Below are 27358 nucleotides of genomic sequence, written 5' to 3' on the forward strand. Positions count from 1 at the left end.
TACTTATAAGGTGTAGGAGGATGGAAAGTGGAAGGACTGGGTGAATGGCATTGGGGTGATAATGAGACTTCTCAGTATATGGCTTTTATAATAGTATTTTTATTTTTTTTGAATCTTGAGAATGATTTACCCATTTGAAAATAAATTTAACTTTTAAATCGTTCATCCAGATGACCTCAGAGATTTTTTCTTTCTTCTTCTAAGATTGTAATTCTGTAGAAGGTAATTGGCAATATTTTCCATAGAGATAATCACATAGCTCTTAATGTAGAGTTATAAAACTTAACTGGCACAATGCTGGTCAAAAGCACTGTTTCCCAACTAATATGTGTAAAGTGTGCATTAACTCTGAATGTTTTTAATGTGTTTTGGGGGTAGATTCTTTGATTCATCTTCTGCCAGTAGGCTCTATTTCACTTTCAGTCTCTCCATTGTTATATATATTTGTTTCATTTCTCCAAACTAGAACCCCCTCAAAAGTCATGCTGTACATATGACTTGGCATTTAAATTGTGGCAACCAAATGTCATTATTGCTCCTTTTTCTCACATTTATGTCACTTTAAATTATCAAAATTGGATTTTTTTCCCTAAAGCTGTGTTTTCATGCTGGTCACTAGAACCTTGTCTTGTGTATGTGAGTCCTTTTTTTTTTAATCAGTAATTCGAAGCAAATTCCTTTCTGCTTCCAGGAATGCTGTGGAATTTGTAAGTTTACAAGAATACTATAGGAAAATATGCGTTAAGCTTAATTTCTGACACTGACCGTAAATTAGAATCACCTAGAGTGCTTTAAAAAAAGTGCTGATGAATGGGCCTCACCCCCATACCAGATAGGCTAGAATCTCTGGAGTTGGGTCTCCAGTTGTGGGTATTTTTTAAAAGTTCCCTATATGAGGATCACCGGTCTAAAAGTATGCCAATTAATTTGAAGAACTGGCTGTGTTAAACTTTATTCTTATAGGTCTCTTCAAAAAGAGGAAGTTTGGAAACTAAAGATGATATTCCATTTCGAAAAGTTCTTGGTAATCCAGGTAGAGGATCGATTAAGGCCGCAGCAGGAAGTGGAGTAACTGCTACCCGGACAGTTCCCTCTTTGACATCTGCATCCACACCTCTTAGATCAGGGTTATTAGAAAATAGGTATGAAAGACTCTTTTTCTTTCTTAGTCATTAGCTCTGCCTGTTTATAAATGTTTTTCAGGCCTTTTAGAAAGACCAATAATTTGAGAAAAAGAAGGAGATTTTTCCAGTTAGAAGAAGAAAGTGTGAAGTGTGTTTTTTGGAGATAATTAGTATTTGTCTTGTGATTTATGTTAGTGACACGTATAGAGCTTGCAGATACACAGTATATTAATTTAAATGTGGTGTAGAGAATTAGATAGCAGTAGTCACGGTTCTTGTTCTTGAGTATGTTGGTTTATACTTTTTAATAGTATGAATTACAACTTTTTAAAAATAACATTTTTTCTCTGTTCTCTATAGGACTGAAAAGAGGAAAAGAATGCTGTCATCTGGCTCAGAGCTGAATGAAGATTACCCTAAAGAAAATGATTCATCGTCGTAAGTTGCTTTAAGAACTTTTATGGCACTAGATCAGTGTTTCTTATATTGGTAATTGCAACCACTAGAGAAGATTGGGATGGTGTTCAGTTTATGGGAATCCCAAAGATAGAAGAACAGGATTTAGAGTATTTTGGTGACAGTAGGTTGTGGGCTCAATAGGGAGAGGATTTGGCCATTAGTACTGCTTTGGTCATTTCTGTGCACTTTTCCCATCCTAGCTTTTTTTATTTGCAGCACTTAGAAGAAGGATAGAGCTGAAGAACTCTAGATAAGTGTTTCTTGTTGGCTGTTCTTTTAGCATGGACCCCCTTCTTTCCCTCTTCCCTTTACCTGTAAAAAAATTTTTTTACCTTATTCATGTGAAAAGTTAGCTTAGGTAGACATGTGGACACAGTGGGGGAAGGGGAGGGTGGGACGAATTGGGAGATTAGGTTTGACATAAATACACTACCATGTGTAAAATAGATAGCTGATGGGAACCTGCTGTACAGCACAGGGAGCTCAGCTTGGTGCTCTGTGATGACCTAGATGGGTGGGATGGGGGGCTGGGAGGGAAGTCCAAGAGGGAGGGGATATAGGTATACATATAGCTGATTCACTTCATTGTACAACAGAAACTAACACAACATTGTAAAGCAATTATACTCCAGTAAAATAAAAAAATAAAACCTTGCATAGGTTCTAGGCAAGGAGCATCAATCTTTTGGAGCTATTTTTTGTGTTGAACAAAAGGGCATACCTGTAATAGGATAGTCACCAGCTCACAGTTCTCTTCCTCATAATGGGTGGGTTGTGGGTTTTGTTTGTTTGTCTGTCTGTCTGTCTTTTGGGAGAGAAAACTTATTACACAGTTGCCAGGTAATACCTTAACAGAAATCAGTTGCTATTCAGTTAACTGGTGTTCGAGATCAAAGGGTCACCAGAAAGGAGTTGTGAAAAAGATAAAGAAACTTTATATAGTAATTGGGTTCTTGGTTCTGTTGCTGTAACAGATACAAAAATCTACGTAGGTGATAAGATTGGTGTGGTATCTTAAACTACAATGACCATGGACTCAAGTTCCTTCTATCTTCTTGAACTGCCATTCTTAATAAGTAGCTTCCATTTTATGAACCAGGATAGCTTCAGCCTCCACTCTCATGTCTGTATTCCTATCGGGAAGGAGGAAAGGAGCAAAGGGAGGGCATACTGCTCTCGTGTAGGCTGAAAATTGTACACACCACTGTTGTACATATCACATTGGCTGGAACTTAGTCATGTGGTTATATCAAGTTATGAGAAGGTCTGGGAAATGCCTAGCCCAAATTCTACTATTATGGCAGAAGACTACAATGGTTATTTGGGGACAACTAACAGTCTGCCATATTTACTCTTCTAGCCACAGAATTACCTCTGTTTATCATTCTTCCCGTATATAGAGTACTCCTACCTTCACCCTGCTGGAGACAACCTCCATGTCTCATTTAGTCATTGTATCCAGCTCAGAGTCCAGGATCTCTGGGTTATGTGCAGTTCTCTCCATAAGGTCCAGGTGTGCCTTGGACCATGCCCCTCATGGTCTGACACATAAAAACTAAGAGGCAGGTTAATCTGCATTCCTCACTTCCATCTCCATATGCATATCATTCATTATACATTGCTGGAGTAGGCACAGGATAACCACAGTAAAAGTTACCATTTAGAAAAGATAAGAATAGGAAACTGAGGAGTCATTGGTCTATAGCAGAGATAAAATCTTGTTAGGCAGAAATTGTGAAGACAGTGAAAGCAGTGGAATAAGTTTTTCATTAGCCCATGTAGCAGTCTCTGTCCTATCCTCTGGGAGAAACACTTGCTCATTTTACTCCATACGACTCCTGGCTTTGCCCTTTGATTGATTTCCTTTGTCTGTTATCTTTCAAGGCCATAGCTGAAGGGGGTTTTGAAGACTATGTTCTTTGGAGCCATTCAGCTTTTGTAGCCTAAGTCATGCTGGTGTAGTTCTGGAAGTTAGAAATCTGTAAGCTTTAGAAGTCTAGAAGTTTCTTTAAAGGTAGAACAAGCAGGCTTTTATAGGCTTGAGAAAGAATTAGAGCCAATTTTTTTGTTGTTATTTTGGTTCTTTTAATAAATTTTTAAATTTTGGAATAATTCTAGATTTACAGGAAAGTTGCAAAGATAGTATAAAATGTACCTGTATACCCCTCACGCAGTTTTCCCTAATATTAACATCAGTTTTGCACAAAACTACTTCTCCAGTTACCTCTTATCATTGCCTCAATTTGAGAATTAGAAGCAGTTGGATTTTTTTAGTCCCATATGGTCTCAAGTTACCACACAATTTTAATTCTAGGCCATTGGCACAGAGAAATGTATTCCTTTTCATCCTTGATTGCAAGCTGGCTAGTTCTTGCCCAGATTTATCTGTCTTGAATAGAACCTCACTGAAAGCAGTAAGAAAGACCAGTGTTCTTAATTGTCTCAACCTTTTCCTTTGAGGTCTGCCTCCCAAGACATTACAGACAACAGTTCTGTAAATATTTTGCTGAAATATAACAATAGTCACCAGCTTTCCAGTCTGTAATATCTGTGTTCTTACCCTCTACCTTCCTACTGAGCTAGTTCTGCATATTATAGGTTTGTTATGGTAGCATCCCACTTCTAGTAACAAAATTTGTGTATTTGGAGTCCAGTTGTAGGGAACAAAATTCACTCTAGCTAGTTTACACACAAAGGTATTTCCATACAGAGAGCATTAAATGGCTTACAGAATCATTAGGAAAGCTGAAAATGTAGACTCTGGGTTAAGCTTTCAGGAATGATTTTGAGAGCCATGCCCCAGATCAGGTCACCAAAGATGCTCCTGGCTGTCATGAAGTGAACAGCTGAATTGGAAGCTGGCATGAAAACTGTTATCTCTAGAACTGTGCTGCCACTGCCAAATGCGGAAATCCTCTACAGGAAAACTAGATACCCTCACGTTGTTAACCACCAGAAGTAGCAGAACACATGACCTCTCCCTATTTCCATTTCCCATATCTTGCACAAGTATATGTAATTTACCTTAAATCTTGAACACTAACTTGGAAATGTAGTTTTTTAGCTTTCTGGCTTCTGTAGAACAGGGAGGTACACTGAAAGGTGGTAGTAATGGACTTTGCACGCCAGTCCACCTTATTCACCACACTTTGGGGAAGTCTCAGTTGTTCCACTTTGAGTTGTCTGATGAACCCTAAATTTCTAATCCTTGTTCTGGGCTAATAATACTTTTTATACCATCACAATTAAATTTTTTAAAGTTTGGACTTCCTAGAAGCAGGTTCTAGATGAACATACTTCTGCAAGCGCCTTATTAAGGAAGCACTCATAGGCGAGACCAGTAACAGAGTAAGGAAAGCAGGACTGGGAAGGGGAAGAAGCCAACTAAGGATGTCACCTTAGATAAAAGTCCCACAGAGAGTGGGCCTCATCTTGATCCAGCAGGAGGTCTGGGCTTCTTTCAACTAGAAGTAAGGAAGATGAGCTTTCATATTTCCATACTGCACTGTTTTTGGTTAACAGCTGCCTTGGGGCTTTTGGCTCTGCCTAGATGTGTAAAATATTTGAAATAGCCCAAAGGCAGTCTTCTGAAGAACTGCACGTGCTGGCAGTTGAAGACATAATAGTCTAGATGCGTGAGAAGTATAAACAGCAATCTGAGGGGGCTCTGATAGAGCATCACTATTAAGTTCATTCCATCTTATTATAGATTCTTCACATTGACGCTTTTCATTCTGGGTGAGAATATTAAAAAAAGGAGGGTTAGTGGGATAAGCTGCAGTTCTTTTTGTCCTTATTGCTACAAATAGCCTTGAGGCTATAACTGATATTATTATCTACTTCTACCATCCATTCTAGATTCACTGCATTTTCCACTAACACTTCTGCTGGTCTTAATGGTTTGCCTGGTGGTATGACTGAGATCTTCTTCTCTGAGGGGGCTGAGCCCCTGGTCACTGTGTACTTCTCAGGTTGTGATTGCTATAATTGCCCATTCAGAGTTAAAACTGAGCATGAGAGCACTAAGGATTCCCTGGTGAATTTCCTTTATTCCAAACATATTCTTCCTGCCCTCATTATATAGCAGCAACCCTGCCCCTTATAATAATCAAAGTCAGTTACAGTATGGTAACTCCTTTCTTTGCCTGTTGATCTGCCAGCATGAGAAGCCCCAAATGAGTAGGTAGCAGCCATAGCTTTAGATTAAATGGGACTCTTCCTGTCCCCCTGTTGAAAAAGTCCCCACTCTGGAAACCAGGACCTCTAGACCCACAGAATCTAAATTGAGGGGACAAGAAGCACAAGAGCGTTATCAAGAGTGATATTTAGTGGGGGCATTCCTACTTCTACTTCTTGGTTTCCAGACCCATGTATTCTCTATAAATGTAATGGCTTGTTGGTTTGTGCTATATATTGTGTCTTGAAGGGCACCCAGTTCCTAATGAGATCATCTGTAAGCTGCACCTTTAAAGGCTGTTGGCCATCAGATTTGAGGTAATATGGTATGTGGTAGGACCAATGGAGCCTTTGGTCATATGCCCTTATTGTACCTCCTTTTCTTTTGTATAAAGTGGGTTTCTCGTTCCAGGATGGTGTTATGTGAGATTTCATGTTAATAAATCATATACTCTTATGAGTCCTCAGATAGCAGTGCAGCCAAGGCACTGTGGGCAGGAAAGGCAAAAGCAAACCTAAAATATATGCCAATTCCAACCAGAATTAATTGCTACTCTTTCTGGGATGGAAGGTGTCTAATGTAATCAACTTATCACCAAATGACTGGTTGATTTCCTTAAAGGATAGTACTCAATCGTGGGCTGGGGATCAGCCTCTGCTGCTGACCAGTTGGACATTCAGCAGCATCAGTAGCTAAACCAGCCTTATTGAAGGGGAGCCCCTATTGTAGGGTGCATTCAGAGCTTTTATCTCTGCCACCATGGCTGTTATTCATGGGCCCTTTTGTGGAAATACTTGGATGGCTGAGTATAGAAATTGAATGACATCTCCTGGACAAGTTACCCTGCATGATTGTTTCTTAAGTGGAGACATTAAGAGACTTAATGTGTCTTTAGTGGAGTTCTCTGGTGAGCATTAACATGTGAAACAGATCTTCACCCTTTGTACATACTTCTTTTTTTTTTTTTTTTTTGCAGTACGCGGGCCTCTCACTGCCGTGGCCTCTCCCGCCGCGGAGCAGAGGCTCCGGACGCAGAGGCCCAGCGGCCATGGCTCATGGGCCCAGCTGCTCTGTGGCATGTGGGGTCTTCCCGGACCAGGGCACGAACCCGTGTCCCCTGCATCGGCAGGCAGACTCTCAACCACTGCGCCACGAGGGATGCCCTGTACATACTTCTATATGACTATCCATAAACCTCTTCCATAAATCATTTCTCCCTGATCTTCCAGTCATTCCTTCCAGGCCCCTGACTATCCATCCAAACCATTTGCCACCATCCAGGGGTCCATTGACCCACTTTTCTCTCCACACAAAGTGGTTAATGAGGTGCATTCCTCAAACTCTGCACAGTGTAGGATTTTGTCTTACTCCTGTGTTCTGGGGCAGTCCCTTAGTGGGGCTACAGTGCAGCAACAGTTCATTTTCAGCTTGTACCAATGTACCAAGATGATCCATCCATGAACCAGGCACAGGTTTTTTTCCTCTTCTTCCAGCTGGTCACCAGAATGCTCATAGGTCTTTTCTCATTATCTATTCCTATTTGCTTGGATATACCACTCACATTTTATGATGGATTACTGCTGTAACTTCCTGATCAGCTTTGTGGGTATGATAGCACCCAGCTCATGATGGCTTGCTCTGGTTGCATAGTCCCTTGATGACTCACAGTCTTTATGATTATTATTTACCCCATATCACTGTATCAGGTATCTAGTGTTATATAACAAGATACTTAAAATAGTAACTATTATCGCTTACGGGTCAGTGGTCACTTGAGTGGTTCTGTTTATCTGGGTCTGGCTTGGCCAGTTGTGGCTGGATTCTCTCATTTTCTCATGCATCCATGGTCAGTTGGTAGGTTGGCTAAGGGTTGACTGGTCCAAGGTGGCATTACTTGTATGACTGGCCATTGGCTGTCTAGTGCTTGGGGTGATGAGGGAGATTGGCCATGTTTTCTTTTGTCACCTGGCAGGTTACCCTGGAATTATTCATAAAGCAGTGGTAGGGTTCCAAGAGAATGAGTGGAAATTTGCAGGGTGCCTTTAGCCTTAGCATCAGGACTTATGTGCTGTTATGTCTGTCACATTCGTTTGGGAAAAGGAAATCACAAGGCCAGCCTCATTAAGGGTTGGGGAAATAGATTGCATTTCTTAATAGGGGACTTGGGTACAAGGAAAGGAATAATTTGGGACATTTTTTAAACAGCTTAATTGAGGTACAGTTTACACACCATAAAATTCACCTGTCTTAAATGTATAATTCTGTATTTTTGGTAAATTTATTGAGTTGTGCAACTATCAGCATAGTCCAGTTTTAGAACATTTCTATAACCCTAACGATCCATTGTGCATTCTACCACATTTTTCAAATGCTGGAGAGATTGCATGAGCCATATTCTCTTCTACTTTATCCAGGTTGTTCACTACATATGAAAAATCTTGGTGGTGTAACACTATAGGATACCAAAAATTTTACCACCAGGAATGGAATTTCTGTTGCCATTGCCAAACAATCGATCCAATTCCAGAATCCTGTCCTTAGACAGTATGCTTCCTAGACCCACTTCTAGCACTAACGGTTGTAGATCAAGTTCCCCAGAAACAAACCCTGAAATAGAGGGTAGTGTGCAAGTGATTTATTTAGGAATTATTCCCGGGGGATACCCAGGAAGGGAGTGGGGAAGCAAGATATTGAAGTGCAAGAAACAAAGAATGCGTGTGATCTCAGACAGAGATCTGATCTCTGAGCAGAAAAATGCAGAGGTTAGGATTCATCCTAATCCCAGAGAGGAAAATCTGTTATATAAATTTCACCTTAAAACTGTTCTAATCCAAGGCAGGGGAGCTGGGCTTCTATACTTTAGCACCTGACCTTACTTGTGACTCTCTGAGAGTGCAGGCAAAGTCTCTGTAGTAGCTTGAGGGCAATCCTGTGAAGAAGAACCCTAGGTATAGGCTATCAAAAAATTAAAAAAAAAAAACCCTAAATTGAAGAACTTGAAAAAGAATAGATATGCGTATATGTATAACTGAATCACTTTGCAGTACACCTGAAAGTAACGCACCATTGTTAATCAACTATACTCCAATATAAAAAAAAATTGAAAACAAACAAAAAATACCTAAATTGGTGTGGACGAGAGGACACAAAAATGGGGCCAGAGGGCATCTGGGTGGAGCGTCTACATTGTCTGCTTACAGGCTTTATTCATGATGGTTCTCCTAAAATTAGCACTTTTAATCAAAGCATGAGCATGTTTCTGAATGGACCCACTCTACTTAATATAGGTCCAGGTATTTGGGAATAATAGAGGGGGAAAAGGGGGCTTAAGAAATTTTAATTTTGTGTTCATGAACTTAAAATTGTTTAATCACTGTGAATTGAAATGTTGACATTTAGTAAATAGTATTTCAAATTACATAAACTTTAAGAACATTTTGAATTTTGTTTTACTTTTCATATATATATATATAAATGTATTTATTTAGTTTTGGCTGCGTTGGGTCTTCGTTGCTGCGTGCAGGCTTTCTATAGTTGCGTTGAGCGGGGGCTACTCTTGCGTGCACGGGCTCTAGGCACGTGGGCTTCAGTAGTTGTGGCACACGGGCTTAGTTGCTCTGTGGCATGTGGGATCTTCCTGGACCAGGGATCGAACCCATGTGCCCTGTGTTGGCAGGCGGATTCCTAACCACTGTGCCACCAGGGAAGTCCTGTTTTACTTTTTAAACCTATTCAGTATCAAGCTTGAATAGTTTACTTTTTTTAAAATTTTATTTATTTAAAATTTTTTTTAATTTTAATTTTTTTAGCTTAGTTCTTGATTCTTTTGGTCTTAGTAGCTGAATCATTTCATCTGGCCTTGCTTTCGGCTAAGAAAACCTATATAATATTGCTGTCTCTGGTTTGACTTTTGTATAAAGAAAATACTCCTTCATTTTTGCCTAATTACCAGGGTTATGGATTAAATTGGCTTTTGACTAGGTAATGAAAGCTTATTTTTATGATCCTCATTTGCTTAAGGCTTTGACACCTTGTAACCTAACTTCCAGCAAATCAATGAATTTGGCAATTGAAATGTAGATTTTTAATGACTATTTAAAATTAAGAATTGTATCCTTATACATATATATATTTGAATTAAATTATTAACTGTAGGAACAACAAGGCTATGACAGATCCCTCAAGAAAGTATTTAACCAGCAGTAGAGAGAAGCAGCTGAGTTTGAAACAGTCAGAAGAGAATAGGACATCAGGTAAGTATTTGGTCTTTTTATAAGATACTCATTTATTGTATGATGGATGGTATTAGACTAGAAATAGAAACCTAAACTGGGCCATATTTCTCTACATTATTCAGGAATACTGTGTAATTCAGTACTAGTTATCAGGTACCAATTTGTATCTAGTACTTGGCTAAAATATTTTTTAAAATATTAGAACTATAAGGGAATTTTTATTTTGCTTGCAAGGAATTTAAGCTTTGCCTTTTCCCCTGTTTAACTACCTAGAATTAAATTATTTCATTGTCAAAGTACCTGAACCATTGTCAAAGTACCTGAACCATGGAATGAATCCAAGGAGTTAAAGCGGTTGAAATTAAAGTTCATCAGTGTTGCTACTTATTAGAAGTTCCAGAAGATCTTGAAATTATTGCCTGAAGCAGTTGTTTAAGTTCACTTGTTCCTTGTTTTTACAAAAACTAAAAGTTAGACTGTCCCTGAATTTTTATTAGTGTTTCCTATACTTAACATATCTCTCTGATCCTCTAAACTCCTTAAAGACTCAAGTATCTGGTATTGATTTGAATACTGCGTTCAACTTGAAATTAAATTGAAGCAAGCTAAAATACGGCATGATTTTGATAATTTAGGAGTTTACGAGAATTCATTTGATCAGGACTGTAGGAACGGTCTCCTTTTAGTGGTTCAGAGTTGTAACATTGGACTCCTACAGAAAGAAGTATCTCTAATATAATTCTTATCTCTGAAATAATAATACATTATGTAAACTCCACTTATTGGTTTTAAGTTTTTGCAATCAACCTATAGTTAGAAAACAGAATACTTAAAGATGTAATGATCCTTAATACTGTTGAAGTTAAGGTACGTCTTACAAAAGTTGATGTAGAAGAGGAGAGAGAGAAGGAAGTAAACGGTCAAGTGATAAAAAGGTTCATGGAATAAAATGTAGAAAGTTTAAGTGTGTTAAAGTTGCAAAGTTAATCAGTAGAACTAAAATAACAGAACTGATGGGGAGTTCCCTGGCAGTCCAGTGGTTAGGACTCGGCGCTTTTACTGCTGTGGGCCCAGGTTCAATCCCTGGTCGTGGAACTAAGATCCTGCAAGCCACGTGGCACAGCCAAAAAATAAATAAATAACACAACTGGTAATTGGTTGGAGAGAGGAGAACAAGAGTAGGGGTGATGTAAATAAGAAATTATTTCTAATTTTTCAAAAAGGGAGTCAGCTGATATTGTTTAAAAATGAATAAATCAAGAAATTATAGAAACATTATTTAATGTTATGGAGGAAATCAGAAAAACTAAGTTTCAAAAAATGGTTAGAAATTGGAAGCAAAATTTGTGGAGCTTTAGGGCTGGAGAGTATTCTTTTATGACCTGTTATAATGTTTTCCACAGTGTTCGATCTTTTAACATGTGTATATATGTATTGTTTTGATGAAAAGAAGGGGAAAAAAAGAGTTTAAATATAAACAGGCCCAATGCATAATTTTATTATTAAATGAACTTGAATGGTTGATTTAGGAATTAAACGTTTCCTGTGTCTGTTCATTTTTTAGGGCTTTTACCTTTGCAGTCATCATCTTTTTATGGTAGCAGAGCTGCATCCAAGGACTACTCTCCTGGCAGCACTAACCTAGACAGGTATGCATTGGTTATATGCCTTGTGAAGAACTTGAAGAGCTTTCTTCTTCAGAATATTAAATGATGGGATGGGCTGTGCATTGTGCTGTAAATGAATACCCTAATTTAAAATAACAAAATTGATGAGAATTATAGATTCATGACATTTTAGTTAGAAACTACTCTAGAAATGTTTTAGTTCAAACTCTTATTTTTTATGTTTTTCAACACAAGAATAAACTGATGTGTAGGAAGATTTGTACTGAGGCCACAGGTTATGACTGGCAGTGTGATCAGATACTAGACCAGTGTATTTTCCATTGTTCCAAGTGATGAACATATGATCTGTCCTTTGGGGCATTTTAAAATTGCCTTTGTTGCCTGTGTATTTGTTAAGCTACCTACCAAAAGTTAAGGCATTTTCTTTAAAAAGCAAAAGTTTCACATTAGTAGGTATCTTTAACTGGAAAAGGCTAGTCAGAAATTTAACTGCTGATTCTAGAGATATAGATTAAATTTTTCGAGGTTTATTGGGTATGAATGTGTAAGGCAGCTGCTAAGCACTTGTCAAGGAGGTGTGATCATGGAATGCTGCACAGAGGGGCAATGATAATGATAAAAAGTGAGGGTAATGGTGTATAATAGATACGATGTGTAATGACCTATTAAGTCATATTTTGTTTTTTACTAGAATTTAATTCAAAGTGGTAAAGACATCTGGATTATTTGTATTAAATGATTAAGGCGAAATAAAGAATCTGATATTGTATATTTAGGTATATTTAACCTTGGGTGGTATCTGTCAAGCACTTTATGACTGCAGTGGTAACTAAGTTTTTTGAATTTAAGGCAGAGGAAGCTTGACATTTCTGCTTATTAGAAGAATCTTAAAGGAATCTAAGTTGAAAAAAAAAGAACTAAATTTGGTTTTCAAGTGATTTATTAAATACAATACAAATTTCTTCTCAAAATAATAGAATGAGAATATTCATTGCACCTAGGAATGATTGAGGAAATAAAAATTTCTTTTAATGCAAAGCTGCACTCAAGGATAAGGTGAAAATTTCCAGATTGGTGAGCAAACTAATACTGAGTAAAGGCTGAAGCCATAAAGCACTTACAAAACACAGACTGGAGTCAAGTATTTAGGGCTGGGTCTTCAAAACCAGCATGAGATTGGGAACTGAACATGACCCCAGACTAGAATTTGATTTCTTATATGAAGCTACGTGAAGCTGGGTATCTAGAACTGTTCTCTGTGCTAGTAAACCAAGGCGCAACACTTCTGTGTAACTACCTGAGTTTGGAACCATAAATATGCTGCTTGCCTGATGCTCCCTAAACAGAGAGCAAACCCAAAAATGGGATTTGCAATGATTGGCATCTGCTGTAGTGTTACCTGCATAGGGGCAAGAATTCTGAACCCCTGATATAAAGTCCTATGCAGGTTAGAGGTCCAGACTGACACAGCTACTAAACACATCAAAAATGCATGATCATGGGATGTAGCACAGAGAGGAGATGGTAAATGTAAATGAAATTAAGAGAATTATGTTGGGCTCCTTGGTCTACCCTCCATGTCTTAATAGCATTTTGGAAAAAAAAGAAAAAGACTGGAGAATAAAGGCAAGGAATTTGTCAAAGAAAGAATGGGTGAAAATGATGGAAGTCCACATTGAAATGCCTCAACAAATGCCAAACAGCCAATATATTTTTTTAAAATCCACATTGTAGAAGATGATGGGTAAAGAAATTTTAAAAGCTAAGAGAAAGAAAAATATTGTCTATAAAAGGAAAACTGACATTAGCAACAATAGAAACAGAAGACTCTGGAGTAATAATATCAAAGAATTCCATATCCAGCTAAATTTTAATTCAGGAATGCAGACAGAACTTCCCTGGTGGTCCAGTGGTTAAGACTCCTTGCTGCCAACTACTGAAGCCCACGTGCCTAGAGCCCATGCTCCACAACAAGAGAAGCCACTGCAATGAGAAGCCGGTGCACCACAACGAAGAGTAGCCCCCGCTCGCCACAACTAGAAAAAGCCTGCACGCAGCAACGAAGACTCAAGGCAGCCAAAAATAAAATAAGTAAATTAATTAATTAAAAAAAGAAAGACTCCGTGCTTCCAATGCAGGGGGCACAGTTTCGATCACTGGTCAGGGAAGTTCCGCATGCTGCACCGTGCAGCCAAAAAAAAAGAAAAAAGAACGACATGTTTATTAAGTTCAAAAGATGAAAACAGGGCTTCCCTGGTGGTGCAGTGGTTAAGAGTCCGCCTGCTGATGCAAGGGACACGGGTTCGTGCCCTGATCCGGGAGGATCCCACATGCCGCGGAGCGGCTGGGCCCGTGAGCCATGGCCGCTGAGCCTGCGCGTCCGGAGCCTGTGCTCTGCAACGGGAGAGGCCACAACAGTGAGAGGCCCGTGTACCGCAAAAAAAAAAAAAAGATGAAAACAACTTCTAAAAAATTGCTGGTTTTAGATATACAAAGACAGGATTTATTTAGCAAGAAGAAAACTGAACAAAAGGAGTAGAAGTAAGAAAAATCAGTGAGCAAAAAAAATGTTAAGCATATTTAAAAATTAAATACCTTTAAAATTTATTCTTTTGTATAAGTAATAAGGGCATATGGTAGAAACTTCAAAAGTTTCAGGGTGCATACAGTGAAAAATAAATCTCTCCTAACTCCTGCTTGTTCATTTTCTTTCAAGAGGCAACTACTGTTACTAATATCCTTCCAGGCTTATTCTATGCATCTAAATACATTTTGATAGTTTTTATAAAATGATGATAGAATTAAAAACAAAAAATTAATAAAATATTATACAATAAGAAGAAATAAAGGAGTGGAGAAAAGTACAGGGAAATTAAAACATTTTAAGTTCATTTTTTGTTTGAGAGGAGGCCACAGTTAACATAGACATATTAAAAAGTTAAAGGTGACTTCCACTTCTGGCCAAGATGGAATAACAGGGACCAGATTACCCTCCTTCATGAAACAACTAAGAACCTGGGCAAACTGTATGAAACAATGGATCTTGAGACATCGGACATGAGTCAGTGAAGGACAGTGCTCCCTGAGAGATGGGAAACAAATTAAGCTTATGACTGCCTCAGCTTGCTTCCTAGTCAAAGTTTCCAGGTTGCTACACAAGGAGGGGGAACCATGCAGAGCCAGCCCTGTGCTCTTCCTGAGTTGAAGAACTGGAGCTAGGAGTCCAGGGAGGCCAAGGGCAGCTAGAATTCACCGAGCAGAGTACCAGAGGGGAAAGCTGCACAGAGAAGGAATTGCAGAGATCTGCAGAGGGTCCCCTTGAGTATTCATTTTGAGTGCTGAGCAGCATATGCAGGTGAGGAAACTAGTCAAGGCCAGGGAAAGAACCATCCAAAAGGATGTAAGGGAATAATACTTGGAGTATACATAAAGCCAGGAATAGTTCCTGTTCCTAATAGCAGCAATTTGAATGCCTAAGAAAGGTCTCACCTCATTAGTGAGGAAAAACTATCCCTAGATGAATTGCTCTTTTCCCACATGACAAACCTTAAAAGCAAGATCAGGGCTTCCCTGGTGGCGCAGTGGTTGGGAGTCTGCCTGCCGATGCGGGGGATACGGGTTCGTGCCCCGGTCCGGGAGTGTCCCATATGCCGCGGAGCGGCTGGGCCTGTGGGCCGTGGCCGCTGGGCCTGCGCGTCTGGAGCCTGTGCTGCGCGGCGGGAGGGGCCACGGCGGTGAGGGGCCCGCGTTCCGCAAAAAAAAAAAAAAAAAAATAGCAAGACCAAAAAAGATCAAACTGTTTCCTGGTAACCTCAGCACATCCCAGAACAAAATTTGAGAATGTTTATAGAAATAAAAAATACACAGCACCCCACAAGATAAAATTCACAATGTCTGACATCCAAGAAAATATTACTAAGCTTACAAACAGGAAAATATAACTCATAAGAAGAGAAAAATTAATAAATACTCAGAAATGACACATATGATAGAATTAGTAGACAAAGATTTTGAGTTATTAACCTAAATCAGTAATGACATTAAATATAAATACACTAAATATTTCAGTTAAAGAGAAAGACTGGATTTTAAAGGAAGAATAATAATCCATGTGCTGTTTAAAAGACAACTACAGTATAAAGATGGAGAAAGGTTGAAAGCAAAAGGATGAAAACAGATATACCTTTCATTGTCCAAACTACAATATGTAGGAGTACATAGTAAGAAATAAAACTGATAGAAAGCTAATGGTAACTTTTAGGGTAGAGGCACGGGGTTGTGACTGGGAAGGGGTACTTGGAGGTTTTTGACATTAATGGTTGTTTACATATGTGTTTGCTTTATAAAAATATTGTTAAGCTCCACGCTTGATTTTTAATTAATAAACTTTTCTTTCTAGAGCAGTTTTAGGTTCACAGCAAAATTGAACAGAAAGTACAAAGTGTACCTAATACCCCCATCCTCCCTCACACACAAAACTTTCCTCAGTATCAGCATCCTGTACCACAGTGTTACACATTTGATTTTTATATATTTTTCTGTATTCTATTTCACAATTTTTTTTTTCTTGAGTAAAAAACCAGACACTGGCTAACAGATGGCCTAGGCAGACAATAAGTTGTTTGGGGACACTTGGTTTTTCCTTATAAAAAAGTAAATCCTAATTCCTGCTTTACAAGATGCAAAAAGTAAACGTCCAAACAGCTTGAAGACCTGAGTAGGAGGGAAAACAAGATTTTAAACTTTTAAAAGAAAATATAGGAAAACATTTCTCTGACCTTACATTACAGAATGATTCCTTTTTAAAAAAAATTTATTCATTTATTTTTGGCTGCAATGGGTCTTTGTTGCTGTGTGCAGGCTTTCTCTAGTTGCAGCGAGTGGGGGCTACTCTTAGTTGCGGTGTGCAGGCTTCTCATTGCGATGGCTTCTCTTGTTGTGGAGCATGGGCTTTAGGCATGCGGGCTTCAGTAGTTGTGGCACGTGGGCTCAGTAGTTGTGGCTCGCAGGCTCAGTAGTTGTGGTGCATGGGCTTAGTTGCTCTGTGGCATGTGGGATCTTCACAGACCAGGGCTCGAACCCATGTCCCCTGCATTGGAAGGCAGATTCTTATCCACTGCGCCACCAGGGACGTCCCTACAGAGTGATTCTTAAGACAGAAATTGAAACCATAAAGAAAAGATTGATATGTTCAACTTTGGTAGTAATCAGGAAAATATAAAACAAAATAACAATGAGATCATGTTTCACTCATTAGAGTGATAATAATGTAATGGAGACCATGTAAAGAAAGGGAAATTCACTACTGATGGAAATGTAAATTAGTACAGCCTTTTTGGAAAACAGTCACTATCTAGGAAAACTTTAAATGAAAATACTCCTACCATTTTCACTGCTAAGCATATAAATTAGAGTAAGTTCTCAAGGAGATTGGGTAAGAATATTTGTTGTCTAACAGTGGAAAAAGTTCACTGCCTAAATGTTTTCAAGACTAGGTAAACTAATGTATGATAGTCATTAAGTGGATAAAAGTGAATAAAGAAGTAAAACTATTTATGGCTTTTCTCAAGCCATTAACTTGGATTATTTTGATTATAGGTTATGTAGGTACAGTATTATGCCTTCAGCTCCCTATCAACAGATTTGCTGATTTACATTTGTGAAATTTTCTCCCAGGTGATCATTATTACTGATATTTCCTCAAATTTAGGATTTTTTTCCCCTAGACCTTGACTTCTCTGAATCTACTAGGCGAAAAAAGTAACATTCAAAATTGTTATGCTTCTTCATTTTTTCTTTTTTATAGGACTAATATTTCAAGCCAAACTCCCTCTGCCAAAAGAAGTTTGGGATTTCTTCCTCAGCCAGCTCCTCTTTCTGTTAAAAAACTGAGGTGTAACCAGGATTACACCGGCTGGAACAAACCGAGAGTGCCCCTTTCCTCTCACCAGCAGCAGCAACTGCAGGGGTAGGTAAATTCTTCTATTTTGCTTTCTTTTTATAAAGTGATTCAACTGAAGTATGTTTTACTTGGTATAAAAAAATGATTAAAGGAGTCATATTAATTTAGTTCTCAAATATTTGCTCACTTATTAAAGATTTATCACATCCATAAAATTCAGTCCATTATCTGGCCTCTAATTTTCAAACTTTGAAAAAATATATATGCATATATATATATATATATATAAACATTTGTCATAAAGCAGAAAGTGCATATTCTTAAGTCCCATACACGTCATCTCCTGAGATACTTCAACATTAATTTTATTTATATCCTTCCCAGCCCCTTCATGCTTATATTCTTATTAAACACCCAAAAATGAGACCATGGTATAATAACTATAATAATAATAGCAGCTTTATCTAAAGTGTTTGTTATGTGCCAGAGACTGTGCTAAGCATTTAAATGAATTTTTTTCTTTAAATCTTCACAGTAGCTCTCTGAGCTAGACGTATTAAAAAATCTGTTTTTATAGATGACGTAACTAAGCCTTAGAGAAGTTAATTAACTTACTTGAGGTGTTGTAGTACAGCAGTAGTAAATCTAGGCAGTTGGACTGCACTTGTATTTTTTTCTTACAATTTTATTGAGATATAATTGATGTACAGCACTGTGTAAGTTTAAATTGTACAGCATAATGATTTGACTTACATACATCATGAAATGATTACCACAATAAGTTTAGGGAATATCCATCATCTTATATAGATATAAAACAAAAGAAAAAGAAAAAATATTTTTTTAATTGAAGTGTAGTTGATTTACAATGTTGTGTTAATTTCTGCTATACAGCAAAATGATTCAGTTATACATATATACATTGTTTTTTTAATATCTTTTCCATGATGGTTTATCATAGGCTATTTTTTAAAAATTAATTTAATTTATTTATTTTTGGCTGTGTTGGGTCTTCATTGCTGCACATGGGCTTTCTCTAGTTTTGGTGAGCGGGGGGCTACTCTTCGTTGAGGTGCACAGGCTTCTCATTGCAGTGGCTTTTCTTGATGTGGAGCATGGGCTCTAGGCGTGCGGGCTTCAGTAGTTGTGGCACACGGGTTCAGTAGTTGTGGCTTGCAGGCTCTAGAGCGCAGGCTCAGTAGTTGTGGTGCAGGGGCTTAGTTGCTCCATGGCATGTGGGATCTTCCCAGACCAGGGCTCGAACTCATGTCCCCTGCATTGGCAGGTGGATTCTTAATCACTGTGCCACCAGGGAAGCCCTATCATACTATCATAGGCTCTTGAATATAGTTATCTGTGCTATACAGTAGGACCTTGTTGTTTATCCATTCTATATATAATAGCTTACATCTGCTAACCCCAATCTCCCACTCTTTCCCTCCCCCCAGCCCCCTTTCCCTTGGCAATCAGCAGTCTGTTATCTATGTCTGTGGTTCTGTTTCTGTTTCATAGATAGGTTCATTTGTGTCATATTTTAGATTCCTCATATAAGTGATATCATATGGTATTTGTCTTTCTCTTTCTGACTTACTTCAGTTAGTATGGTAATACCTAGTTGCATCCATGTTGCTGCATATGGCAGTATTTCATTCTTTTTTATGGCCAAGTAATATTCCATTGTGTATATATACCACATCTTCTTTATCCATTTATCTGTCGATGGACATTTTAGGTTGTTTCCATGTCTTGCCTGTTGTGAATAGTTGCTGCTATGAACATAGGGGTTTATGTATCTTTTTGAATTATAGTTTTGTCTGGATATATGCCCAGGATTGGGATTGCTGGATCATATGGTAATTCTATTTTTAGTTTTCTGAGGAACCTCCATGCTGTTTTTCACAGTGGCTGCACCAATTTACATACCCACCAACAGTGTAGGAGAGTTCCCTAGAAAAAATATTTTTTCCTTTCTCAAGAATCCTTGAGAACTCTTAGGATTTACTCTCTTAACAACTCTCCTATATAACATATAGCAGTGTTAATTATATTAATCATGTTGTACATTATATTCCTAGTAATTATTTATCTGATAACTGGAAGTTTGTACCTTTTCACCACATTCATCCAGTTCCCCCTTCCCCTACTCCCCACATCCAGTAACCACAAATCTGATCTTTTCTGTGAGTTTGTTTGTTTATTTGTTTTTGAAGTATAAGTGACCTACAACACTATGTTAGTACTGGTGCACAACATAGTGATTCAATATTTCTGTACATTTCAAAATGATCACCATGTTCACTTGCATTCTTAATCACTATGCTATATTACTTCTCTGTTCCCTGATTTCTTTCTACCCCACATTAATTATGGGCATCCTCTTATGCTAGTACATAACCTTTAACCATGTTAGTGTGCATTTAGATTCCCCTTTTTTCCAATTATAATCCAGGCTAAAACGAACATTTATATATACACATGTGTTTTTAATATTTGTTAGAACTTTTCTATAGGAAAAATTCTTGGAAATAGAATTGTTAAGACTAAGAGAGGCACTTTGAAATTTTTGATTACTCTTACCACATTGCTTTCCCAAAACCTACCAGCTTTTTTGTTTTCAATCTCACTCAGATTACTGTTTTTCCCCAGCTTTTGGATTACCTTTTTACTTGAGTGACTGGTGTCTGCCAGTTTGGTTTATCCATAGTAGTTTATTTGCCTCATATTTTAGCAGAAAAAAACATAAAACTTGTAGTGAAAACATTTCACTTTCTTCTCTACTTACTGCTCTTCTCTGAGTCTCTTCTTTTTTGCTTTGTCTTCTAAAATGTTTACCTTCCAGTTTAATTCTTAATTTCCTTTCTTCTTCACTCTAATTGTTCTGCCTCAAATTATTATCTTGCTGCTTCCTTACCAGACAACGTTTTTATATTAGTCTGTCCTATTTTGTGACCATTTTTCATCCATATCTTATTTCTATCTACCTTGATCTTACTTGGCCCATCTTCTTAGTGCCTCCTCCTATGTATTTTATAGTGTACTTTTGGTCTCTGTCATTCATATCCTTCTGAGTCCTTTGATATCCTTGAGTTACCCTTGGTGCTCCAGGCTCCCTCTCTACCTCCAGTGTTTCTTTAATTTCTGTATACTACCTGTACCCAACTTTCCTTTTTTCAGACTTCTTGCAGGAATTTGAGTGCAGTATTTCAAGTAAGCTAAATACCCAGGACTAAGAACTCCTTAAAAAACAAACAAATAAACAAAAATACCGAGTAGAAAACTGCTAAGTCTAGAGGATAATGGAGGCCACCTAATTCCAGTATTCCTCACAAATCCCCCACAAAACATAAAAAGTGTGAGGAGTTCAAAGAAAAACACATATAACCTTTAGCATTCTAGGAGACAAAGAATACCATCACCTTTAAACTACTTTCTAGGTAGAGAAGCAAAGCAGATTCTAGCAGTGTTCCTGTTTCCCGCCGCTTTAAGCCTGTGGGTGCTGAGAGTCAGGGACAAGAGGCTTAAGAGATTTCATGAAAAAAGAATATATAGGAGTAAAAGACTTAGATGAAGCACAGAAAAAAATCACTCTCAGAAAGAGAAATTCAAATACTAAGTTTCTAAATATTGAATATAGGTCTGGATCTTGGTTGTTTGCAGCACTGGTTACAGGGAAGGGGCTATTTACTGGTTACAGGGAAGAGTACTATTTAAAATGGACAGACTAGATAGTAAAAAAAAAAAAAGCTTAAAACACAAGGGTTATGAGCACTATAAAAAAGTACAAATACAGATATAACCACTTTAAAAAAAGCCTTTCTTAAAACCAAAAGAAATATTTCTAAAACACACCAAATAGATAAGTAAAATTATAACAACATGACAGAGTTGAGTCCAAATGTAAGAATTATTCCAGATTGAAGAAAACTAAAGAGACATGAAAACTAAATGCATTATGTTATCCTGGACTGAATCTTGTGCTTAGGGAGAAAAAAATGCTGTGAAGAAACATGGGGTCAATTGACAAAATTGGATTAAAGAAGGTATATTAGATAAGAGTATTATGTTAGCATTAAATTTTATAATGCTTGTAACTGTACTCTGGTTATATAAGAGAATGTTCTCGTTCTTTTGAAATAAACCCTGAAGTATTTAGAACTAAATGGATATGATCTATGCAGCCTGTTCTCAGATGGTTCAGGAAAAATGTATAGAGAGAGGTGTTAAATGATAAAGCACAGAGTACAAAAGGGTTAACAATTGGTGAATTTAGGTAAAGAATATTATTCTGTGTAACTTTTCTGAAAGTTTGAGAATATTTCCAAACAAAAGTTTTTTTTTAATATGTACTTTGGAATAATGTTTGGCGGTACCCATTAAGCATATATATATTCTGGGTAAGTCCCCAGTCCTTTTTAGCATTCATTTGAAAATGTATAATTTTCCTTGAGATGAAACTAAGTTATATTAATGTTATACTGCATCAGTATCAACTGGGATCCTGTTAGAAGTGCACATTTTTTGCACCTTCCCTGTCCAGACCTACAGAATCAGAAACTCTGGAGTTGGGGCCCAGCAATATGTATTTTAACAAACCCTCCAGGTGATTCTGATGCATGCTATAGTGGAGAACCCCTGCTCAGATGAACATACTTCCGGAACTACTGTTGTCTTCAAAAGTACTATTTCCTTCATTTTCAGCTTCTCCAATTTGGGAAATACCTGCTATATGAATGCTATTTTACAGTCTCTATTTTCACTCCAATCATTTGCAAATGACTTGCTCAAGCAAGGTATCCCATGGAAGAAAATTCCACTCAACGCACTCATCAGGTAACTGTTATGTACTTACTGAGTAACCTTTTTACTTTATTTATTATAGAATAATGGAGTATTAGACACTTAAAATTTTATGTGCCATTGTTAGCAGTCCTTAAAATATAATACCATCCAGTGTTTTGTAAAACCTGCTAAACTTGTCTCTTTTACCAGGCGCTTTGCACACTTGCTTGTTAAAAAAGATATCTGTAATTCAGAGACAAAAAAAGATTTACTCAAGAAGGTTAAAAATGCCATTTCAGCTACAGCAGAGAGATTCTCTGGTTATATGCAGAATGTGAGTACTAATTGTTTTTATTTTTTTCTATTTCTTTTTTTTTGATTTTTGAATTTTATTTATTTTTTTATACAGCAGGTTCTTATTAGTCATCCATTTTATATACATCAGTGTATACACGTCAATCCCAGTCTCCCATTTCATCACACCACCACCCCCTGCCACTTTCCCTGCTTGGTGTCCATACGTTTGTTCTCTACATCTGTGTCTCAATTTCTGCCCTGTAAACTGGTTCATTTGTACCATTTTTCTAGGTTCCACATATATGCGTTAATATACGATATTTGTTTTTCTCTTTCTGACTTCACTCTGTATGACAGTCTGTAGGTCCATCCACATCTCTACAAATGACCCAATTTCATTCCTTTTTATGGCTGAGTAATATTCCATTGTATATATGTAGCACATCTTCTTTATCCATTTGTCTGTCGAAGGGCATTTAGGTTGCTTCCATGACCTGGCTATTGTAAATAGTGCTGCAATGAACATTGGGGTGCTTGTGTCTTTTTCAATTATGGTTTTCTCTGGGTATATGCCCAGTGGTGGGATTGCTGGGTCGTATGGTAATTCTATTTTTAGTTTTTTAAGGAACCTCCATACTGTTCTCCATAGTGGCTGTATCAATTTACATTCCCACCAACAGTGCAAGAGGGTTGCCTTTTCTCCACACCCTCTCCAGCATTTGTTGTTTGTAGATTTTCTGATGCTGCCCATTCTAACCGGTGTGAGGTGGTACCTCATTGTAGTTTTGATTTGCATTTCTCTAATAATTAGGGATGTTGAGCAGCTTTTCATATGCTTCCTGGCCATCTTTATGTCTTCTCTGGAGAAATGTCTATTTAGGTCTTCTGCCCATTTTTGGATTGGGTTGTTTGTTTTTTTAATATTGAGCTGCATGAGCTATTTATATATTTTGGAGATTAATCCTTTGTCCGTTGATTCATTGGCAAATATTTTCTCCCATTCTGAGGGTTGTCTTTTCGTCTTGTTTACAGTTTCCTTTGCTGTGCAAAAGCTTTTAAGTTTCATTAGGTCCCATTTGTTTATTTTTGTTTTTATTTCCATTACTCTAGGAGGTGGATCAAAAAAGATGTTGCTGTGATTTATGGCAAAGAGTATTCTTCCTATGTTTTCCTCTAAGAGTTTTATAGTGTCTGGTCTTACATTTAGGTCTCTAATCCATTTTGAGTTTACTTTTGTGTATGGTGTTAGGGAGTGTTCTAATTTCATTCTTTTACATGTAGCTGTCCAGTTTTCCCAGCACCATTTATTGAAGAGACTGTCTTTTCTCCATTGTATATCCTTGCCTCCTTTGTCCTAGATTAGTTGACCATAGGTGTGTGAGTTTATCTCTGGGCTTTCTATCTTGTTCCATTGATCTGTATTTCTGTTTTTGTGCCAGTACTATATTGTCTTGATTACTGTAGCTTTGTAGTATAGTCTGAGGTCAGGGAGTCTGATTCCTCCTGCTCCGTTTTTTTCCCTCAAGACTGCTTTGGCTATTTGGGATCTTTTCTGTCTCCATACACATTTTAAGATTTTTTGTTCTAGCTCCGTAAAAAATGCCATTGGTAATTTGATAGGGATTGCATTGAATCTGTAGATTGCTTTGGGTAGTATAGTCATTTTCACAATATTGATTCTTCCGATCCAAGAACATGGTATGTCTCTCCATCTGTTGGTATCAACTTTAATTTCTTTCATCAGTGTCTTATAGTTTTCTACATACAGGTCTTTTGTCTCCCTAGGTAGGTTTATTCCTAGGTTTTGGTTTTTTTTTAATTTATTTATTTATTTTTGGCTGTGTTGGGTCTTCGTTGCAGTGTGCAGGCTTCTTATTGCGGTGGCTTCTCTCGTTGTGGAGCACGGGCTCTAGGAGTGCGGGCTTCAGTAGTTGCAGCATGCGGTCTCAGTAGTTGTGGCTCACAGGTTCTAGAGCACATGCTCAGTAGTTGTGGCGCATGGGCTTAGTTGGTCTGCCGCATGTGGGATCTTCCCGGACCAGGGCTCGAACCCGTGTCCCCTGCATTGGCTGGCAGATTCTCAACCACTGCGCCACCAGGGAAGCCCTATTCTTAGGTATTTTATACTTTTTATTGCAGTGGTAAATGGGAGTGTTTCCTTAATTTCTCTTTCAGATTTTTCATCATTAGTGTATAGGAATGCAAGAGATTTCTGTGCATTAATTTTGTATCCTGCAACTTTCCCAAATTCACTGATTAGCTCTAGTAGTTTTCTGGTGGCATCTTTAGGATTCCCTATGTCTAGTATCATGTCATCTGCAAAGAGTGACAGTTTTACTTCTCCTTTTCCAATTTGTATTCCTTTTATTTCTTTTTCTTCTCTGATTGCCATGGCTAGGACTTCCAAAACTATGTTGAATAATAGTGGCGAGAGTGGACATCCTTGTGTTGTTCCTGATCTTAGAGGAAACGCTTTCAGTTTTTCACCATTGAGAATGATACTTGCTGTGGGTTTGTCATAATTTGGCCTTTATTATGTTGAGGTAGGTTCCCTCTATGCCCAGTTTCTGGAGAGTTTTTATCATAAATGGGTGTTAAATTTTGTCAGAAGCTTTTCTGCATCTATTGAGATGATCATATGGTTTTTCTTCTTCAGTTTGTTAATATGGTGTATCACATTGATTGATTTGCATATATTGAAGAATCCTTGCATCCCTGGGATAAATCCCACTTGATCATGGTATATAATCCTTTTAATGTGCTGTTGGCTTCTGTTTGCTAGTATTTTGTTGAGAATTTTTGCATCTGTATTCATCAGTGATATTGGTCTGCAATTTTCTTTTTTTGTAGTATCTTTGTCTGGTTTTGGTATCAGGGTGATGGTGGGCTTATAGAATGAGTTTGGGAGTGTTCCTTCCTCTGCAGTTTTTTAGAAGAGTTTGAGAAGGATGGGTGTTAGCTCTTCTCTAAATGTTTGATAGAATTCACCTGTGAAGCCATCTGGTCCTGGACTTTTATTTGTTGGAAGATTTTTAATCACAGTTTCAATTTCATTACTTGTGATTGGTCTGTTCATATTTTCTATTTCTTCCTGGTTCAGTCTTGGAAGGTTATACCTTTCTAAGAATTTGTCCATTTCTTCCAGGTTGTCCATTTTATTGGCATAGAGTTGCTTGTAGTAGTCTCTTAGGATGCTTTGTATTTCTGCAGTGTCTGTTGTAACTTCTCCTTTTTCATTTCTAATTTTATTGATTTGAGTCCTCTCCCTCTTTTTCTTGATGTGTCTGGCTAATGGTTTATCAATTTTGTTTATCTTCTCAAAGAACCAGCTTTTAGTTTTATTGATCTTTGCTATTGTTTTCTTTGTTTCTATTTCATTTATTTCTGCTCTGATCTTTATGATTTCTTTCCTTCTGCTAACTTTGGGTTTTGTTTGCTCTTCTTTCTCTAGTTCCTTTAGGTGTAAGGTTAGATTGTTTATTTGAGATTTTTTTTGTTTCTTGAGTTAGGTTTGTATAGCTATAAACTTCCCTCTCAGAACTGCTTTTGCCACATCCCATAGGTTTTGGATCGTCGTGTTTTCATTGTCATTTGTCTCTAGGTATTTTTTGATTTCCTCTTTGATTTTTTCAGTGATCTCTTGGTTATTTAGTAATGTATTGTTTAATCTCCATGTGTTTGTGTTTTTTACGTTTTTTTCCCTGTAATTGATTTCTAATCTCATAGCGTTGTGGTCAGAAAAGATGCTTGATATGATTTCACTTGTCTTAAATTTACTGAGTCTTGATTTGTGACCCAAGATGTGATCTATCCTGGAGAATGTTCTGTGCGCACTTGAGAAGAAAGTGTAATCTGCTGTTTTTGGATGGAATGTCCTATAAATATGAATTAAATCTATCTGGTCTATTGTGTCATTTAAAGCTTGTGGCCCTTATTAATTTTCTGTTTGGATGATCTGTCCATTGGTGTAAGTGAGGTGTTAAAACTTCCCCACTATTATTGTGTTACTGTTGATTTCCTCTTTTATAGCTGTTAGCAGTTGCCTTATGTATTGAGGTGCTCCTATGTTGGGTGCATATATATTTATAATTGTTATATCTTCTTCTTGGATTGATCCCTTGATCATTACGTAGTGTCCTTCCTTGTCTCTTGTAACATTCTTTATTTTAAAGTCTTTTTTTTTCTGATATGAGTATTGCTACTCCAGCATTCTTTTGATTTCCATTTGCATAGAATATCTTTTTCCATCCCCTCACTTTCAGTCTGTATGTGTCCCTAGGTCTGAAGTGGGTCTCGTGTAGACAGCATATATGTGCGTCTTGTTTTTGTATACATTCAGCAAGCCTGTGTCTTTTGGTTGGAGCATTTAATCCATTCACGTTTAAGGTAATTATCGATATGTGTGTTCCTATTACCATTTTCTTAATTGTTTTGGGTTTGTTTTTGTAGGTCCTTTTCCTCTCTTGTATTTCCCACTTAGAGAAGTTCCTTTAGCATTTGTTGTAGAGCTCGTTTGGTGGTGCTGAATTCTCTTAGCATTTGCTTGTCTGTAAAGCTTTTGATTTCTCCATCAAATCTGAATGAGATCCTGGCTGGGTAGAGTAATCTTGGTTGTAGGTTCTTTCGTTTCATCACTTTAAGTATATCATGCCACTCCCTTCTGGCTTGTAGAGTTTCTGCTGAGAAATCAGCTGTTAACCTTATGGGAGTTCCCTTGTATGTTATTTGTAATTTTTCCCTTGGTGCTCTCAGTAATT

The 27358-nt window shown here is 37.6% G+C and overlaps 1 protein-coding gene across 8 annotated transcripts in view; it reads left to right on the forward strand.

The window, feature by feature from the left end:
• Positions 1–27358, forward strand: part of USP37 (ubiquitin specific peptidase 37) — an 89691-nt gene that overhangs the window by 19152 nt on the left and 43181 nt on the right. For all 8 annotated transcript variants that reach the window (XM_089916366.1, XM_089916364.1, XM_089916362.1 and 5 more), the window contains 7 exons: positions 964–1142; positions 1485–1562; positions 9916–10013; positions 11560–11644; positions 17430–17591; positions 22224–22355; positions 22515–22638. In XM_089916366.1, the coding sequence (XP_089772492.1) occupies positions 964–1142; positions 1485–1562; positions 9916–10013; positions 11560–11644; positions 17430–17591; positions 22224–22355; positions 22515–22638 (858 nt within the window). The remainder of the gene's footprint in view (positions 1–963; positions 1143–1484; positions 1563–9915; positions 10014–11559; positions 11645–17429; positions 17592–22223; positions 22356–22514; positions 22639–27358) is intronic.

The sequence above is a fragment of the Delphinapterus leucas genome, chromosome 8 (genome assembly GCF_059928025.1).
Source record: "Delphinapterus leucas isolate spDelLeu-1000000601 "Yukka" chromosome 8, BTC_Dleu_Yukka2, whole genome shotgun sequence".
Classification (NCBI taxonomy): Eukaryota; Metazoa; Chordata; class Mammalia; order Artiodactyla; family Monodontidae; genus Delphinapterus; species Delphinapterus leucas.